The following is an 18,448-nucleotide window of genomic DNA, read 5'->3' as shown; positions in this document are numbered from 1 at the left end:
GAGCAGAGTCAGCTGCCCCAGTGGACCCGGGAGGTTGGGGGAGGGTAGCAGTGAGGTAGGAAAGACATTATTAGGGTTCGAGGCCAAGAAAGACTTCTTGAGACATCTTTGGTGCAAAAAGGCAATTTTATTAAAGCACAGAGACAGGACCCCTAGGCAGAAAGATGCACCAGGGTCATGAGGAGTGGCCCGTTATATACCCTCAAGTTGGGAGGGGGTTAGGGATAGTGTGAGTTTCTAAGGAATTTTGGAAGCAAGGTTGCCAGGACCTTGAGAGGTCTAGCTATGGCTGGGAAAGTATCATTTATTACTATCTAATAAAACCTTAGTCATGAGACCCTTCAGATGTGTATTGGTGGGTCATATGCTTGGGGGATGATTGTCAACACGGAGTTTGGGAGGTTTATGATAAAGGAAGTTTTCAAAGGAATTGTTATATGTTAAAGTAGATTTACAGGATCCTGGGGTGGGGAGTGGGGTTCAGTCTAGGATTGCCTTTTGCCCTTATTAACATGGAAGAAGTTGAGTCCCTAAAGGAACTTTTCAATAGGCTGTAGGTAGTAAGGAAATTTAATAATTTAATAATTTTCAATAGGCTGTAGGTAGTAAGGAAATTTAATAATTTTTCCTCTGCTTTTGTTTCCCACATCAGCAGTGCTTCCCAGGTTGCTTTGGTCCTCTCTGTCCTCTCACTGTGGAACAGTCTGGCCCCAGTAGCATTGGAGTTTGTGGTTTTGGTAGGTGTTGACAATGGGAGTGGCTGGGCTTCATCTTCCATTTCACAAAGGAAGGCCCTAAGGCAGGCCCATAGAGATGGCTGTTCCTTCCCAGCCTGGAATCAGCTGGAATTCCTTTCCTTTCTCTCTCCCTGAACAGTGAAGGGTTAAGGAGGAGTGTCTTCAGCCTCCTTTACATGAGGAGAACAGGAAGGTTCCAAAGGTTCCAGAAATTTCCAAATTTCAGAGGCACTCTGAGCCTCCTTCTCTACAGTGCAAGGAAAATACTCGTTTACAATTTACACAAAGCTCTTACCTCATCCCAGAGGGTGAAAAGCCAGTGGGGAAGGAAGGATCATTGCTGGGGTCATTCTGTGCACAGAGTTTCCACTTAGTACTGGGCTGTTTCTGGGCACATAATTTCCACTGGGGTCTGTGTGGGCTGAGAGATGACTCTGACTTTGGCCTGTGTCCTCAGGGCCACCAAAACAGGAGGGGAGGCAGCCCAGCTGAGCTAAGGGACCTGCCCCGGCCACTCCCTGGGGATCCCTGAGTTGGGATGGTGGGGGCAGGGGATCAGGTGTTTGGAGAGGGACCCTGTCCTCTGGACTTGAGAATTTCTAACTCTGTCTTTGGTCAGGAACAGCCTTCTTGGAGCTGGGCTCCTGCATCACTGCATCACTGTGACCATTTCAATGGATGTCTTTGATGGACGAAGCTCTCCCTTCCATCAGGTGCATGACAGGGCTGGCACTGCTGGGTCCACGGGACACAGGTACATGTGGCTTTAGCAGATGCTGCCCAAGAGCTCCCTGCAGAAGTTAGACCAGGTTTCATCCCCTCAGCAGAGGAGGCTGCAGGTGCTCCCCGTCCTCAGCAGCACCGGGCACTGAGTAGCTCTCTCACTGCAGTGACTCTGGAGGGTCACTTGGAATGAAGGCTCAGACACTAGCCTGACTTCAGAGCTCCCCTCACCAGGCTGGCGGGAGGCAGCCTTTCCTCCAGTGCTGGGAGAGGCAGGAGTGGGAGACGGAGGTGGTGCGGGTGTTCGGCCCACCCCGCATGCAGGTGAGATGGAAAATGAAACCTGAGAAAACGTGTCTGCCACCTTATTTTCTTCCCTCCTTCCACGAGAGTTTACTGAGCACCTACAGCACTGGGGCCACGGCTGTGAAGCGAACAGACAAAAAATCCCTCCCCTCGTGGAGCTCGCACTAGTGAAGAGAGACAGACCACAAACACAACCGAATACGTGGTATTCTCTCTCAGGTCTGTGGGGTCTTTCCCAGCACGAGGAAGCTGTCCAATCCAGAGGGGCGCACTGTGGAAACACTAGAGCCTGCCCCTCGTTAGCTCTGCTCCCTCGATGTGCCTTTATCCATTTGCTTTCTGAAAAGGTGATCTCAACACTCTTCTTCTGATGTAGGTCCTCTCCGTGGCGGTGGGCGGGAATAAGTATATAATGGAGTACGTTACAAGGACTGAGTCTACAGATAACAACAATGCAGAGAGGGGGGCAGTGAGGGCTGAGTGGCTACAATCTCAGATCGAGTGGCCAGGCAAGGTGTCAATGAAAATGTGAAATTGAGTAAGACCTGAAGGAAATGAGGCAGATATTTGGGAGAACACCCAAGGCAGAGGAAGCAACAAGTGCAAATGTCCTGGGGTGGGGATGTCCCCAGCCGGGTGATGGAGCTGGGAGAGGCCAGTGTGTCTGACAGAACAAGAGAGGGAGAGAACAGCTGGAGATGACTGAAAGGCAAGGGAGATGAAGCAGGTCCTGGTTGGTTGTAGTGGTTGTTTGTTGTGATCTTTGAGTGGGGAGTGTGGGTATCAGGAGCTCAGTTCCCAAGTATAAAGTTGGAGACCAAATGAGCTGTTATGAGTGAGGGAATAGAGGCAGGAAGGAAGTCTGAGCTGACTAGCACTGTGTGAAACTAGAGCCCCAGAGGAGGCAGTGGACATGGGAGCAGCAGGGGTGGAGAAGGAGGAACAGCCAGCCAGTGGGAGGAGGGCTGGGGCAGTGCAGCAGCAGCAGTGAGCATAAGGGAGCAGCCTGACAGATGCTGTCCAGGGGGTGGTCAGGTGGCAGGAGCACCAAGAACCAGCTTGTGTTCAGTAACTTGATGCCACGTGCAGTGGTTACCTACAAGGTGGCCATCGTGATTGGAGACCACTTAGTGGGGTGGTGGAAACAGGGACCTGCCGGAAAGCACCCAGAGAATGGGAGCCAAACTGGCGAAGTCATCTGAGGAATTTCACTGCAAGGGGAAAGGGAGAAATGGAGCAGTGGCTAGAGATGGAAAAGTTGTTTTTCTTTTTTAAAGGATTTTATTTCTTTGAGAAAGAGTGAGAGAGAGGAAGAGAAGGGGCCAGGGGAGGGTCATTCAGTGATTGCTAGTGTATTCATAAGACTGTGCACCCATCCTACTGTCAAATTCCAGGGGATTTTCACCACCCCACAGAGAAGCCCCACTGCCCGTTCTCCCCTCCCCCAGCCCCTGACTACCCTCCATCTGCTGTTAGTCTCTATTGCTTTGCCTATTCTGACATCTCATGTGAATGGAATCATTCATGGTCCTTTGTGACTGGCTTCTTCCCTTTAGCTTCTTTCCAAGTTTGTCTTGTGTTGTACCATGTATCCATATATAATTCTTTTTTTAGCTAAATAATTTCCCCTTGCATCTTATATACAATGTATAGACCATATCTTATTTATCCATTCATCAGATGATGGGCATCTAGGTTGAAAACACTTTTTGGCTGTTAAGAAAAATCCTGCTAATGGATATCCATATACAAGGTTTTGTGTGGACATATTTTCAGTCCTCTGCAGCATATACCTAGGACTGGAATTACTCGATATTATGGTAACTCTATGCTTAATATTTCGAGGAACTGCCGAACTGTTTTCCAAAGTAGCTGCCCCATTATATGTTCCCACAAGCACAGTATCAATGTTCCAATTTCTTCCCAACCTCAGCAGCACTTGTCATTGCCTTTTTTATTCTAGCCATCAGAGTAGGGGAGAAGCAGCGTCTCACTGTGGTTTTGATGACTAATGATGTTGAGGACCTTCTCATGTGTTTATTGGCCATCTGAATATCATTTTTGGAGAAATGTCTATGCAAATCTTTTTCCCATTTTTGAACTGGATTGTTTGTCTCTTTATTTTTGAGCTATGAGTGTTCTTTATATAGTCTAGCTACTAGTCCTTTATCAGATACCTGATCTGTAATTTTCTCCCATCCTGCATTTTTTTTTCACTTTTTTGGTGGTGTCCTTCAAAGCACAAAAGATTTTAATCTTGATGAAGTCCCATTTATCTATTTTTTTGGTCCTTTGTGTTTTTATGTCATATATAAGACACACTGTTTCAGGGCCTGGGTGGCTCAGTGGGTTAAGCCTCTGCCTTCGACTCAGATCATGATCTCAGGGTCCTGGGATCGAGCCCTGCATCGGGCTCTCTGCTTGGTGGGGAACCTGCTTCCGCCTCTCTCTCTGCCTGCCTCTCTGCCTACTTGTGATCTTTCTCTCTCTCTGTCAAATAAATAAAATAAGAAATTCTTTAAAAAATTTAAAAAAGACACATTGTTTCATACAAAGTCAAAAAGAGTTATCCCTTTTTTCATCTCTGAAATGATATATTTTGAGTTAATTATTTATATGTTTTAAGATGGGGGTTGTCTAACTTCACTTTTTTGCATGTGGTTATACATCTGTCCCAGAAACATCTGTTGTAAAGACACTTACTCCCCGTGGGATTATCCCAATAACTTGTTGAAATTTTTCTTGTTTTTTTTTTTTTTTTTTTTTTTTAACTGTGGGAGAAATAACCCAAGTGTGTGTGCTGCTGGGCCACACCCTGCACAGATCTGGGAATGGTGATGAAGGGAAAGGAGGAGAATGACTGGAGCAGCGGCCTCCAGAGGGAGAGGGCTGCCCAGTGGAGGGGCTGGCATCGTCAAGGTCAAGGTCAGTGTGTTGTACTAGGAGGAGAGATGGGCACTGATGTCAGCAGTGAACTTTCTCTCCTTTCCGCAGTGACACAGGCACCAAGTCAGCACTGCAGAGAAGCAGAGGATGAGGGTTGGGAGCTGGAGGAAGAGGTTAGTGGGAGTGGAAGTAGACTGGGAAAATGCAGGACACTTGCCAGCAACATTGCCGCCCCCCCTCCCCAAGCTTAGCGATGATGAACTGAAACAGGTGCAGAGGGAGAGAGAGTGGAGGGATCCAAGGCCTCTGAGGGCTCTCTGTGCTGGGATGTAAGGAGAAAGCTGGTTCTTAGTGGCTGCAGGTAGCAGCTCTCTCCTGACGATAGTCAGGGTCATTCCAAGGAGGAGATCTTTAGCCATCCAGAGGCCAGCCTGTCCTCTCAACACAGGAAGACGATGCCATCGCCCCCAAATCTAACTAGAGTGGGTGGGGAGGGAGTCACCAGTAGTCCTCAACTCCAATACCCCATCTGTCTCAGTGGGCTTGGGCTGCCACAATAAATACCAAAGACTGGGTACTTAACTAACAGTGGAGTTGTACTTAACAGTGGGAATTTACTGTTCCCAGTCTGGAGGCTGGGAGCTCCAGAACAGGTTGCCAGCATGGTTGGATTCTGATGGGAGCCCTTGCTTGCAGACAGCTGTCCTCCCACTGTGTCCTCACAAAACAGAGAGAGAGTGAGTGAGGTCTCTGGTGTCTCATAAGGACTCTAATCCCTTTTTGGGGGTCCCCACCATGGCCTCATTGACCCTTATCACCTCCCAAAGGCCCCACCTCCAGTAATGGTACCAGTAAATGCCATTACATGGGGGGTTAGGGCTTCAGCATATGAATCTGGCACACACACAGTTCAGTCCACAACACCATCCAATCTACTCTTGACCTCCAAGAAGCCCAGATGCTGAACTTCACAACAGAGAAGGGACAGAAAGAGGCTCCCGGCTCTTACAGGGGATGTCCACATCACTGGCAAGTGGAAAAGAAAAATCTTTCATCTTTACATTTCTTATCATTATATCTTACAGAGTTGTTAGGTCTGATATGGTAGCCACAGGACACATATGGATTGACACGTCGGTAGTCAGAATGGAGATGTGCTACAAGTGCAAAACATACACACCAGGTTTCAACGACTTAATATTTTTAAAAAAGGAAAAGATCTCAATAATCTTTTGTATCAATTACATGTTGAAATAGTAATATGTTGGGATATTGGGTCAAATTATTAAATGAATTTCATCTGTTTCTTCTTACTTTTAAAAATGTGGTTACTAGAAAATCTAAAATTATATATGTGGTTCACATTTGTGGCTTGTATGAGATTCTGTTGGAGAGATGCTGGAGAGAGGACCCCACATTGAAAATGGCCCCCAGCATGGCAGACCCTCCTGCCATGGTTGATGGCCTGTTCCGCCACCGGGGATGTGCCTTACAAGTGTGTTTTACAGCGGAGCAGTGCCTCCGAGGAGGTAGGGCCCCCAGTGTAAGTTCGTGAGGACACAGCCTTGTGGGGACATAACCTGGAGCCCAGTCCAGGCAGCCTTGGACTGTCCCTGGGAGGCAGCCCCGGGGAGCTGGGGACCCCGCTGCTGCTTGTTTGGCTTAGGGACAGAAAAGTAATGCCCATTTTCCAACACTGGAGTCACCCCAGGAACAAGATTCTCAAACACGGAGATTATCGGCTTCCTGCTCTGCTTCCTCTGAGCCATGGTCCTATTGCTCAGGAAGCTGGTACGTCCCCAGCACCTGTTATACTTGGTCTTTCTCTTTATTCCTCCTTCGCATGCACGCACGTGTGAGATTGTTGTAAGATAAATAATGTGAGACGGTTAATCGGCTGTCTCAAAGTTTTAATGGGTAATTGTTAAAGTAGCTTTCAAAGTCTTTGGTAACCTGAAACTTTAAAGTTTTGGTTGGATGACAAATAGAATTAAATTATGGACATCTAGGTCTTTACCAAACAGGATAAAATGCTAAATCATTAATTACTGGATGTAGGTTTGTGCTTTTGACTTCTTACAGCAAAGAAAATAAGAATATTTAAAGCTGTTGGTAAACATGTTTGGTGCTTAACTGATTCATAAATTGGCATCTAAGGAATTCTGTTCTAACAGTTCACAATTGGTTTATATTTAGTCATCACTAGAGATTAAGGTGTTTCTAAGAGTACAAAATTCTGCTAAGTGTAACTAAGACTGATGGAAATAAAGAAAACAATTCTGTATATAGGAAAGTAGGAGATATCTAAAAAAAGATTTAAGGATTGGAAATGCATTTTATTAAAGATAAAAGGTAATTTTGTCCTAAATGAGATGGTTGTTTGGAAGGAAATGGCTTGGGACAAAACCTGAATGCAAAGGAAAGTTGTAGAAGGTTTATGAAGGGAAATCTTCAGAAAAGGAATTTTAGGTATGGTCAGGACGGATTAAGGAAAAAAAAAAGAAAAGAAAAACAGCCCCCAAGGTGATTTAGCACTCTCCTGACATACCCCCACATAGATTATACTTCCAAGTGAAAGGGCCATTTGGCCTTGAGAGATTGGAAAAGCGGCCCGACCTTGAGGGACTGCAAAAACACCCTGTTACCATCCCCCATTGCCTGTAACCATAGAAACTCACTCTTATTCCTAAAAAATGAAAGGGGAGACTGATCACCTCCCATTAGCCAGGGATACCCAGAGGGTGGGTGTCCAACCTGTTTGAACCTGAAGAGTACCTGACAGTGTAAATCTGTCTGTATGGCTCCACCGCTTTGGCGGTGCACCCTGAGTCTCACAGGGCGTCATATGGCATAACAGTAATCTACTCCACAGAGTAGCCTGGTCTGGGGCTTATACAAACAGACCTTAGCTAAGATGCTCCTAGGTTCCTGCGATGGACGCGAGCAGGACAGCATCTGAAGGATCCCCCTCCCTTTGTCTGCGACATCATTCACAATGGCAGGGAAACCCAGTAAACTCACTATCTTAAGACTGCATGCTTAAAAATTAAAAAAAGGAAAGACACTGGTATAAAAAGCTGGTTTTCTCTGTTTAAAAGGGCAAAGTTTTCTTAGGTTAATTAATCTGTTAAAAAATGTAAATGGTTTTCTCTTTGCCTGCCCAGTAAAGAAAATTCAGTTTTGTTTTATCAGGTGTTTAACATCCCTAATTATATTTAGGCGTGTTTTAAAACTTTCTAAGATTTTAGCAATTGTTGACAAGATTTAAATTATAAGTCAGATCTCTTTGACTCATAAGGCTTTTCCTTGGTATACTAAGTTACTCAGTAAGTACTGCTAAGGTACTTGAGGTCCAGCCTGTCCTCTCAGGCCCAGCGCCCTTCACAGTCACTCCAGGACCCAGCTAGTCCACACTGACTTTGCTCGGCAAGATCTGCTCCGTCTGACCCGAAACTGCCCAGAAGTTGGGTCAGGGCTTTTCCCAGGAATGAAGGCAGGGTGGCCAGGGGAGGGACTTCAGCAGACATAGGGGCTAGAACTCTGGGTAGGACCCCGTGTCCCCTGGGTCTGGGACACTTGGGGCCAATACATTAGCAATGAATGGGTGAGGCTTACCCCAACCCCACATTCACCTCTGAGTTAGGAGAACTGTCTACATGGGGTTTTTTTGTTTTGTTTTGTTTTGTTTTTTAAGCTTTTATTTATTTATTGGACAGAGAGAAATCAAAGGTAGGCAAAGAGGCAGGCAGAGAGAGGGGGGGAAGCAGGCTCCCTGCCAGGCAGAGAGCCCAATGTAGGGCTCGATCCCAGGACCCTGAGATCATGACCTGAGCCGAAGGCAGAGGCTTAACCCACTGAGCCACCCAGGCTCCCCCCAAAACCATCTAAATGGCCCACTGTCCTGTGGGTCAAAGAATCATCTAAGTGACCTCCACTTCCCAGGAGGAGGTCTGTAGTCAATGTACGGGCCTTTGAGGAACTCTTTCACCATGGCCAGCAGCTGCTGCTTCAGGGCCTCACTGCCCATGACCAGTGTGGTCAGCTCCACAGTGTCCATCCAGTCCAGGTGCCCGAGGATGGCCATGGCTTCATTATAGAGCTTTTGCTGCTCAGCGGGCGGCAGCTCCATTATGATCTGAGGAATCGGCTCAAACCGTCCGCTTGTCATCCATGCACTGTAGAGTCCCCCAACAGCCCCCCCTAGAAAACAAGGAAGGTTCAGTTAGTTGGTCCTTATTCATAAATGGTGGCCTCAGGCTCTTGCTGGGAGCACGTCCACCACCGTGACGAGTGAGCACATTCACACACAAGTGGGAACAGGCTCGGCTTCGTGTCTGCTCCACCCCACGGTGCTGGGGACAAGAGTTTCTGGGGTCCTTGGTCCATTTGGCTCAGATAACTGACACCCAGATATGCCCTTCCCTAAGGTCTAGACTCACAGACACAGCACAAAGCATCTCCCACCTCACAGCTCTGAGAACTGAAATCTCCAGGGTCCGCAGGTTTCCTGCTTCCCACGAAACTCTCTCATCTTAAAGGACAGAGCTGAGAAGCCAGTGCATTTGCAAGGAGAATCATCTCAGTGGTGAGGCTGAGTTTTCTCCATAATATGCTCTTTGCCCCTGAACTTTGGAAATTTCCAGTGAAATCCCGGGGATAAAGGACCCTGGGGACACAGAAGACCTTTCCTCAGAAAGCAACTGTTTTTCATGCCAGCCCTCAAGAGCTATATGATGATAACTATTGAATATAACTTATTCAATTATTTCTCTTCCTGTGACCCCAAAAGGGCATAACCATTATTTTTAAAGGTAAATTTATGATCAAATTTCAGATGCACATTGTTGGGACTTGAAGCCCTTATGTCAAAGAAAACTTCTATCTGATCAGGTGGGGCAGGTCTGCTAAGGAAGGCGCCCTGGGGCAGGGGTCTCAAATTCAGGCACCCTCCGGGGACAGGCAGGTAGCTGAGAGGAGTGAAGAGGACTGAGTGAACCTGTGGGTGATGAAGGACGGGGTCATGTCTAAGGGGCGGGGGCTACCCCTTGCCAGCCCACTGCTACCACATGGAATCCCACATGTGTATCCTGGAAAAAGTTCCATGATTATTAAATACCAGTCATCAGATATTAATAGATGCAGCCCAGCTGGACTTAGTGACTCTCTCTGAAAGAGCAGAGCGTGGAAAGGGGAGACACTAACTCCACAGTGGACAAACCGGCAAACACCACCTTAACCAGTTGATCAAGGTGGACATAGTCAGGGAGGCTGTGGGTGTCACATGTCCCTGAAATGGCGCTATGAGACAGGCACTCCGCCACTGTCTGCGGTATGCTTTCCCAAGGTTCACAACCCTGGGCTAAGCATGAGCAACCATCAGGCAGACCCAAACAGACAGGCATTCTACAAATACCTGCCCGGGACTCCTCAACAGTACCCAGGCCATGAATGCAGCAAAGTCCAAGCAACTGTCACAGAGCTGGGGAGACAAGTAAGGAGACGTGAGGATTAAATGCTCCGTGATCTCTTGAGCTGGATTCTGGGACAGGAAAAGATTGTAAAGCAAAAACGGGCGAAGTACAAAGAAAGTCTAGAGACCAGTTAGTAGGGATGTGTCAGTGTTGGTTTCTTACTTTTCACAAGTGCACCGTGGTGGTAACGTTATGGGAAATGCATGAGGGATATGTGGGAGTTCTCTGCACAGTCTCACCAACGTGTCTGTAATTCTACTACTATTGCAGAATTAGAGGTTTATCTGAGAGAATACAGCCCAGGCCAGAGAGAACCCGGTTGTGGGCTGGACCCCACCAGCAGGCAGTAAAAGCTGCACCCTCTCAGGAAACCAAGTGTGGAGGCATCTGAAGGCACACAGCTCCCTTGGGGCTGAGCCCGGGCCAGCATCAGGCCCAGGAGACTGAGTGCTGCCCCTGGTCACCCTTCCCCTCTGCTCCAAAAGAAGGGAGGATTCGGGGAGGGGAAACCAGTCATTTACAGGTTTAACTGAACTTTAACCCACGACACCCATGAAGTGCTCAGAGCTGACAAACATTTCAATCATCTGCACTAAACCTTTATGAGAACGTCAATATTTGATTTAGAGCAGCACTTCATGCAAACAATCGCCAGGAATATTGACCAGCAAATTACTAACTCTTTGGACAAGAGAAAATTCCTTGGTTTTCTGGGTAAAATGATGCTCCGCCCATGACTAGTGGCTTCAGGGAGCAAATCCCCGGGTTCCCCTGGCAGACATCCTGTTCTCTACCAGCTTTGACAGAATCCGAATAAGATATGTGCTCCCACAATGGCATCTGGGAACAGCTATAGGATAAATAATCCCATCAAGCCCTCCCCTGAGCACATTAGATGGGGGCACAGGGACAGAGATAAAGAATGTCACTGAGGAAGGAGGCCATGCCCACATCTCCCTCACTGGCTGCTCCTTGGATGGTGAGAGGCTGAAGTCATGACTCCCTAATTCACAGGTGGGAAAGGGAAATGTACAGTGGAAGGTCTGGGGCCATCCACACACTGATTTGCTCCCCAGTGTGATCTCTGCATCATGAAATGTCCTTGAACGCCAATCCTGCCACAGAAAGGCAGAACAGGGCAGGAAACCATGCCGGGAGCCGGAAACAGAAGCCAACCTGGGCAGGCAGGCAGTCACCTCTCCAGCCTGTGTTCGTGGGAGGACTGCAGGCAGTGCTGTGAGCTCTCCCACGTCCCCAGCACAGGCTGCCCAGCACAGAGCAGGCATTCAGTGAGGTATCTGCTGAGCCCAATGCGGCAGACCATGCCTTTGTCGCTTCCCTTTGCTGCAGGGTCCATCTGAGGCACCTCACGGGAGGTGTAATCCAGCCCCTCCTCACGGCAGACCCACACAGCAGCCCGCTCTCTGATGCCACCCTGGCCCATGGTTCAGAACACACCAGAATCCCTTCTACTCCTAAGACATAGGAATCAGCCCCATCCTAGCTCCAAGAAATGATGGGAAAATCAGCTAAACCTTCATTCATAGCCAAAAACTATCTCTCAAGTTGAAGCAGGTGGCAAAATCGGGGGACAGGGATGACCACCTAGGATAGTTTGTTGCTTTTTCTGCATTAGACTGTTGGCTTCAGAATGGAGTGGTCTCCCTGAATGAGCTCATGTAACATGACCAGACTGCATCTGCTCCTAAGAGGTGCTCAGTAAATCCCAGCTTCCTCCCTGGTTCCCTTTTGCAGTGACATGTAATGGTGACAGGGAAAGGACACCATCCAAGGGACCCAGGACACCCTTATATTGTCAGAGGGCTGGGACATATCCCTGAGGGGAGAGGCGCCCTCCATGTCTGCATGACACATGCCATTTGCAAGAATACCCTGCATTTCTGAGACCATCACACTCAGAAGGCTGTGTTTTCAACGGGATGAATTAAGGCCACAAAGATCATGTCACAGAAGCAACCTCAACTCAACAAACATCTCCCATAGGACAGGGATTTCTATGTGGTCTCTGTGGTTTCTTTCTCTCTCTCTCTCTCTCTCTCTCTCTCTTTATTTATTTATTGTTTGACAGAGGGAGACACAGGGAGAGAAGGAACACAAGCAGGGGCAGAGGGACAGGGATAAGGAGGCTTCCTGCTGAGCGGAGAGCCCAAGGTGGGGCTGGACCCCAGGACATTAGGATCATGACCTGAACTGAAGGCAGATGCTTAACAACTGAGCCACCCAGGTGCCCCATCTTTGTGGTTTCAAGGACTTTTTCACAACACCCCCTAGGCTGGCTGCCCCTTCAGGAAGCTTACACGTACCAACAGCTAGTCCGAGTGGGCCCCCGACCAGACCACCGATGAAGACCACACCTCCTGTGATCAGGGCGCTCTCCATAGAGTACCTGACAGCCACCTTCATCTTCTGATTCTCAGAGATGGAGCACAGCAGCTTCATGATGTCTTTCATCAAGAGGGGTTTCTTGGCGAGCCTCGAAGGAAGCATTTCAAAGGGAAACTCTTAATGAGCGTCAGAGTATTTGCACCCAAATGTCACTCTTGCTAGAGTTTGGAGGACAGCCTCATGCAGGGGAACAGGAGTTCTGCTATATGCGGAACCGACAGCACCCAGCAATGTGAAGGGTTCCTTGTCACAGAGGAAGTCGGGGAACCGCTAGTTAATAAGCACACAGAACACACAGAATGCACGAGAGGTCTTTCTTGCCCTCTGCGTAACTTCTCATGACAGATTACAGAAGAGGTCAAGCCACGAGTTGCAGCGGTTCATCACAAATGAGGCAAGCGTGCCCTCTCTCACGTCTGTGACCTTCCTGCTGGCTCAGGCACTGCCAGTGCACAGAGCCTGGCAGAGGGCAGAACGTCCCAGCCTCGAGTCCTCTGTCGTGTGACAGGGCAATGGAGCTCATGCCAATCCCGAGAAGGGGAAAGTACTGGGCTCCATGAGAACACTGGCCTGTGCCCACACCTGCCTGCCCCGTGACCCTGAGCAGATTCCTCACCTTTAAAGGGAGCTAAGCTGCCTACAAGCTGGATTCTGGAAAGGTCTGAGGGGAATGGATGCAAAGTACCTGGTATGAGTCTGGAACACACGGCCCTGAGACCTGATGGCTCTCAATGAATGTTCTGTTACTAATACACACCACTGGCTTTTCTTTCTTTCTTTCTTTTAAGATTTATTTACTTATTTATTTGACAGACAGAGATCACAAGTAGGCAGAGAGGCAGGCAGAGAGAGAAGGGGAAGCAGGCTCCCCACTTAGCAGAGAGCCCGATACGGGACTCAATCCCAGGACCCTGGGATCATGACCCGAGCGGAAGGCAGAGGATTTAACCCACTGAGCCACTCAGGCGCCCCATCCATTGGTTTTTCTGTAAGCAAATGCTCCTAACGCCCTTCCAGTTCTGCATGGGGGATAGTAAAGGCGGGGACAGGACGGCCCTAAGGATGACCAGTAAGGTGAGACAACCAGAGAATTTAATAAACCAAAGTAGTTGAGGGGTTTGCATGTGTTTGTATAGACAGACAGACCTTTGGAACAATGACCTTAGAACAATTCTTGTGGTCAGGAAACTGTTGGCCACAATGATGGGAAACTGGCAGGCACACAGGGCAAGGGCAGGGTAGGCTCTGCCCCAGGGTCAGTGGGCATGGAAAGCCACAACACTGACGGGCCACCTGACAGGACCCAGAAGTAAAATCGAAGAGGCCATGAGCTGTTGCTTCTCCACTTGGCTTCAGTTGGACCCAAGGCTGGAAGGGCACTTCCTTTCCTTCACTCCCGTTTTCATGCAAGCAGTGCCTAAAGGAACTTGACACAGTTTGGGGCAGACCCTGTTGCTCAAGAACTCTTGGTTACATCTCCTTTTAACACAAGGAAAATCCACAACCGGACATGAGTGTGACCTTCGTATGTGAGTGTAGAATCATCCTCTCAATCCTGGGAGAGAATTTTGATTCCCTAGAACAATTTTCTGGGTCTGCTGGATCACCACAGTCAGGGTTCAGAAGCTCTCTGCCATTCCAGAAGAGATAGTGTCCTGGGCTCTGGCCCTTGCCATGTTCTGAGTCAGTGATTCTCCACAAGCACACCACACTTTGGACAGCAAGACTGTAAGACACCATGACCCAGACATCTGACATCGGCTACTTAGTCCTCGAGTTCAGAAAGTGCAAATAAGCATCCCCCCAAAGTGTCAGTTTGACCAAGTGGGGTGTAGAGGCAATGGAGGGGCAGGCCCTGCAGGGGTGCTCAAGGGACTGGAGAAGTCAGGAGTGTCTGCCCCCACTCTGGCACCATGTGTCCTGGACTTGCCAGCACACATCTGAGCTTCCTGCCCCTTTGCTCACTACTGCAACCCCTTGTAGACAGAGTCCATGCCGCCTCCTCCACCCTGGAAGACAGCCCACGTGAGGGTCATGACTTGTCCACATACGAAGATCACAATAATAAAATAGCATTGTAACAGCAAAGGGACTGCACATGGCAGAAGTCACTGAGAAATGAGGGGATGGAAGCTGTGACTTGATTTACCCAGTAGCCATGGTGCTGTAAAGCAATGCAAATGAGTTTTATTTCAAATATTGATAACCAAGGGAATGAATATCATGGTAAAACCTTTCAAAAAGCTAACCATCATCCTGTAAAAGAGCTAATCATCCTATAGTTTATATCCAGGTTATATCCAGCTTTCTATTTGTCATTATGCTGGGAAAAAGGGAGATGGAGCTCGGACCCAGGAAGGCCCCTCTGGGGAAGGCAGTGAGCTTCCCGTTTCCAGGTGGGCGAAGACCCCAGGAATGGTTTGCAAGGTTGGCTTCCTGGCCAGGGCACTCTGTCCAAACACCACTCCTAAAACAGGATTTCTGCACATTAATGGACCTGCACTCTGGAAACACTTTCTGCTCAGCAAGAAAATGCACGGATAGGAGGCAGGAAACAGCCACTTCACATTCTGTGGTCCATCTAAAAACCTAGCTTCCCACTTGCTCTGAATGACTTCATACAAACCCACAGGGGCTAATAAGGCATCATCATGGAAAGACTACTTACTCCCAACCTCCACCAGCCCAAGGCAAGAGTCCTGGGCTCTGCAGACCTCGAGTGCCAGCAGGTATCCTGGTGTATGGGAGGGCACGAGAGGATGTGGCTCACCTCTGGCTGGGTTCAACAGCTTTACACCACAGCAAGACGTGGCACTGTGGCTGCCTCAATGCAAGACAAATCTGGTTTAATTTCTGTGTGAGAATCATTTTAGACTTCAGAGCATCAATAGACTCTTGTGGAAGAAAGGTTTGTCACCCCAACTCCTGAGTCCTTGCTGGAAAGCCCAGCCTCCTGACTTCTCAGGGATTGCCAGATTGAGGAAGGCAGCCAGTCCTGCTTCCCCTCCCACTCCAAGCTTGCCTTTGTCCGTGAGCAGCAAGGAAGCCAGGAAGGAGGGAGGAGGAAGGAAGAGTACTCTGATGGGGATAGACCTCAGAGGGTGGGAATGGGGTCTCCCCTTCCCATTTCACACCTATTTCAGAATCAGATTTGTCCACAACACGGGCTCTGGTCACAGAAATCCCATCTGCCAGCCACAGGGAAGGCAAATGCCAACTTGAAGCCCTGGTTTCTTGCAAATACCAGGCTGGTCTGCTGATGACAGCAAGGTTCTGGGGAAGAGGGAGATGAGCCCATCCCTGGGACTGCAGCCTGACTTTTTGAGATGGGCCAGATTGTGAGAGAGCAGGGAGAGGAAGGCTTCAGAGCTAACAGAGACCCACATGCACTGTGTTTAAAAAAAAAAAAAAAAAATTAGAAAACAAGAGCCTCTTAAGGAGTCAGAGTGATCTTGCTCACTTGCCATTCTCAGTGCTTTCTACTTCTCTGTTGGAATTTATGAAACTCCTCAGTGTGGCCTGGCTCTTGCAAGCCTTGTGTCCCCACCTCTGCAGGCCGTGGTGCAAAGGTCCCATGTGGATCCCACGAGCACTGTCAGATTAGCCCCCAGACTTTTCAATGACTGAAGTGTTGCCAGTATTTAAAAACAAGATTTCACATCCATCTGATTCCTGATTTCTCTTGAAAAATCAAAAGAGCAAGTCCCCTGGACCATCTTCGTAGCCACAGAGGCCAAAGCTGAGCAGCTCCTGCCTTCTGTCTGCCATAGGCCTTGGCAGGGCGACCTTACCTGACCAGGGACCCATAAGTAGGTCATCTGCAACCTCTCAAAGTCCCCCTGCTTTGTCCCCTCCGAGATCCCTAACATCCATTCCTGATCATCTCCCAACTTTCCCCGCAGAGCGAGGCCAGGGGTGCTGACTCACGGGGTATCCTAGGACTCTGTCCCGGATTCGTAACACCTGCCGCCCCACCCACGCACCTGGGACGCAGAGGAGGGTGACGCGCACCCCGGGTTACTGAGGAAGGCAGGGACAGGCGGGTAACTGGGGAGCTCATACACGCACCGGAGTCCAGGGCCCTGAGACCGGCTGCTTGGGTTGTAACCCGAGCTGGACTGCTTCAGCTTACTTCTGGTGGGAGGTCAGCCTCTCCATGCCTCGGTGTCTTCACGTGGCAAATGAATACCTTAGCGACGTGGACCCGGCTCCCCAGCCCGCAGACCCCCAGGCACCGCGCCCCAGCGCCCCGCCTCACCAGAGCCATGGGGGCATTGAGCCCTTCACCTGCTGGGACGTGGCCCCGGGCGCCAGGGAGACCTGGGCCCGCTCTTCCCCGGCCCCGCCCCGCCCAGGGTCTCCTGTCCGCGGGGCCGCCCAGCGTGCAGGCTCTGCCCAGCTGCCTTCAGCTTCGCCGGCGCGGGAGGCCTTCAAGTCGCCACTCACCACCTGGCCCCCGCGGCCATAGCCTGTGTCCCCGCCATCGCCGCCACCACCTCCGGTGACACCCTCACAGCCACCGCTGCCGCGTCCTGCTGCGCGGGCTTCCGCTGCCTGGCCCGCTCTCGCCTTGGCAGAGTCTGACCCCGAGGACTCCCGCGGAGCTTCTGCTCTACGTCGGAGTCTAGGCCTGGCGCTGGAGTCTGGACCGAAGTCCCCGTGGCGTTCAGGCTGCGCTCCTGCACGTGCACCGCCAGCCCTCTACTGCAGCCCGCACAGTTTTAGCTGGCCTTCCCATACGCTGTCCTCAGTTCCCCGGAGAGGCCTCTCTCCCTTTGTCCCTTGATTCAGGATCTCTGACTCTTAGGTCTGCGGAAGCTCCTCCTTCCTTCAGTGGGCGTGGTAGGCAGCCCAGCAACCTGGGGAAATCCCTGGGGCAAAGTTAATGAGTCCTGAATGTATGGGCCAAATCCCATATAAACTGGCATAAGATGCCCGCGCCAGGTGCCCCTGGGTCAGTGGTTTGAAAGGCTGTGTGCTGGCTTTACTCCTCGCGTTCCAAGGAAATGGGGAGGCCCAGCTTCCAGGACAAAGCTGAGGTTGGGGAACCTCTTGGGAGGGGGCAGATGTGGGGATGAGGCAGGGAATATTTTAGAGGGAGTGTGGGGAAGATTCCCTCCACTCCCATGCCACCCCGACACACATGCGCACACACACACACTAACACTCAAGGGCTGGCCTGGAACCATCTCAGATCTGAAAAAGGCTCTGGGGGCTTTCCATGGAGTGTCAGGGTCCAGACTCTAACCTGGGTCCAGCTGGCACAAAGCACTCTCTGTAACCAGCACTTGGCCTGGCTTTCCTGGATGCCCTGCGCACCCAGAGGATGGGCCTCTTTCAACTGCCAGAGTCATCGTTCCGTTTTCTTCTTTTCCTTTTTTGGAAGGGAAAGTACTTTGAGAGTATATATGCCACACACACACACACACACACACACACACACCCCATATATTTGTACATATATATACAACAGTATATACATGCCCTAGTAAGGTTTTTTTTTAAAGATATATTTGCTGACTTACAAAAAGCTGTACATATTTAATATATACAACTTGATGATGATGTGGGAAACAAAGGCAGGAGAAAAAGTAATAGATATCATTACTACCTACAGCCCAGGCAGGCAGAGTGACTTTCCTCTAGAAAAGGAATGTCAGCACTTCCATAAGGGCGAAAAGCACTCTTAGCTCAACCCCAGGACCCTGTAAGTCTACTTTAACATACAAAAATTCCTTGGGAAACTTCCTTTATCTCTAACCCCCAAGATGTATGTTGTCAATCATCCCCCAAGCATAAGGCCCCCGATAACCATCTAAAGGGACTCATGACTGAGTTTTTACTAAATTGTAACAGATGACATTTCCTCACAATAGCTAGCCCCCTCAGGATCATGGAAACCTTGTTTCTATATTACTT

At 49.5% G+C, this 18,448-nt stretch overlaps 1 protein-coding gene across 1 annotated transcript; it reads right to left on the bottom strand.

Annotated features, from left to right (window-relative positions):
* Positions 1–6,970: 6,970 nt before the first annotated feature.
* Positions 6,971–17,340, bottom strand: LOC308358577 (protein C19orf12 homolog). The gene is made up of 3 exons (XM_080828814.1): positions 16,976–17,340; positions 12,448–12,617; positions 6,971–8,852 (listed from the first exon to the last, which is right to left on the bottom strand). Exons 1-3 carry the CDS (start codon positions 17,011–17,013, stop codon positions 8,569–8,571), a joined length of 492 nt encoding a protein of 163 aa, XP_080684940.1. The 5' UTR covers positions 17,014–17,340; the 3' UTR covers positions 6,971–8,568.
* Between the last annotated feature and the right edge of the window lie 1,108 nt (positions 17,341–18,448).

The sequence above is a fragment of the Martes martes genome (genome assembly GCF_963455335.1).
Source record: "Martes martes genome assembly, chromosome: 17".
Classification (NCBI taxonomy): Eukaryota; Metazoa; Chordata; class Mammalia; order Carnivora; family Mustelidae; genus Martes; species Martes martes.
This window is presented reverse-complemented; position numbering and strand designations above follow the sequence as displayed.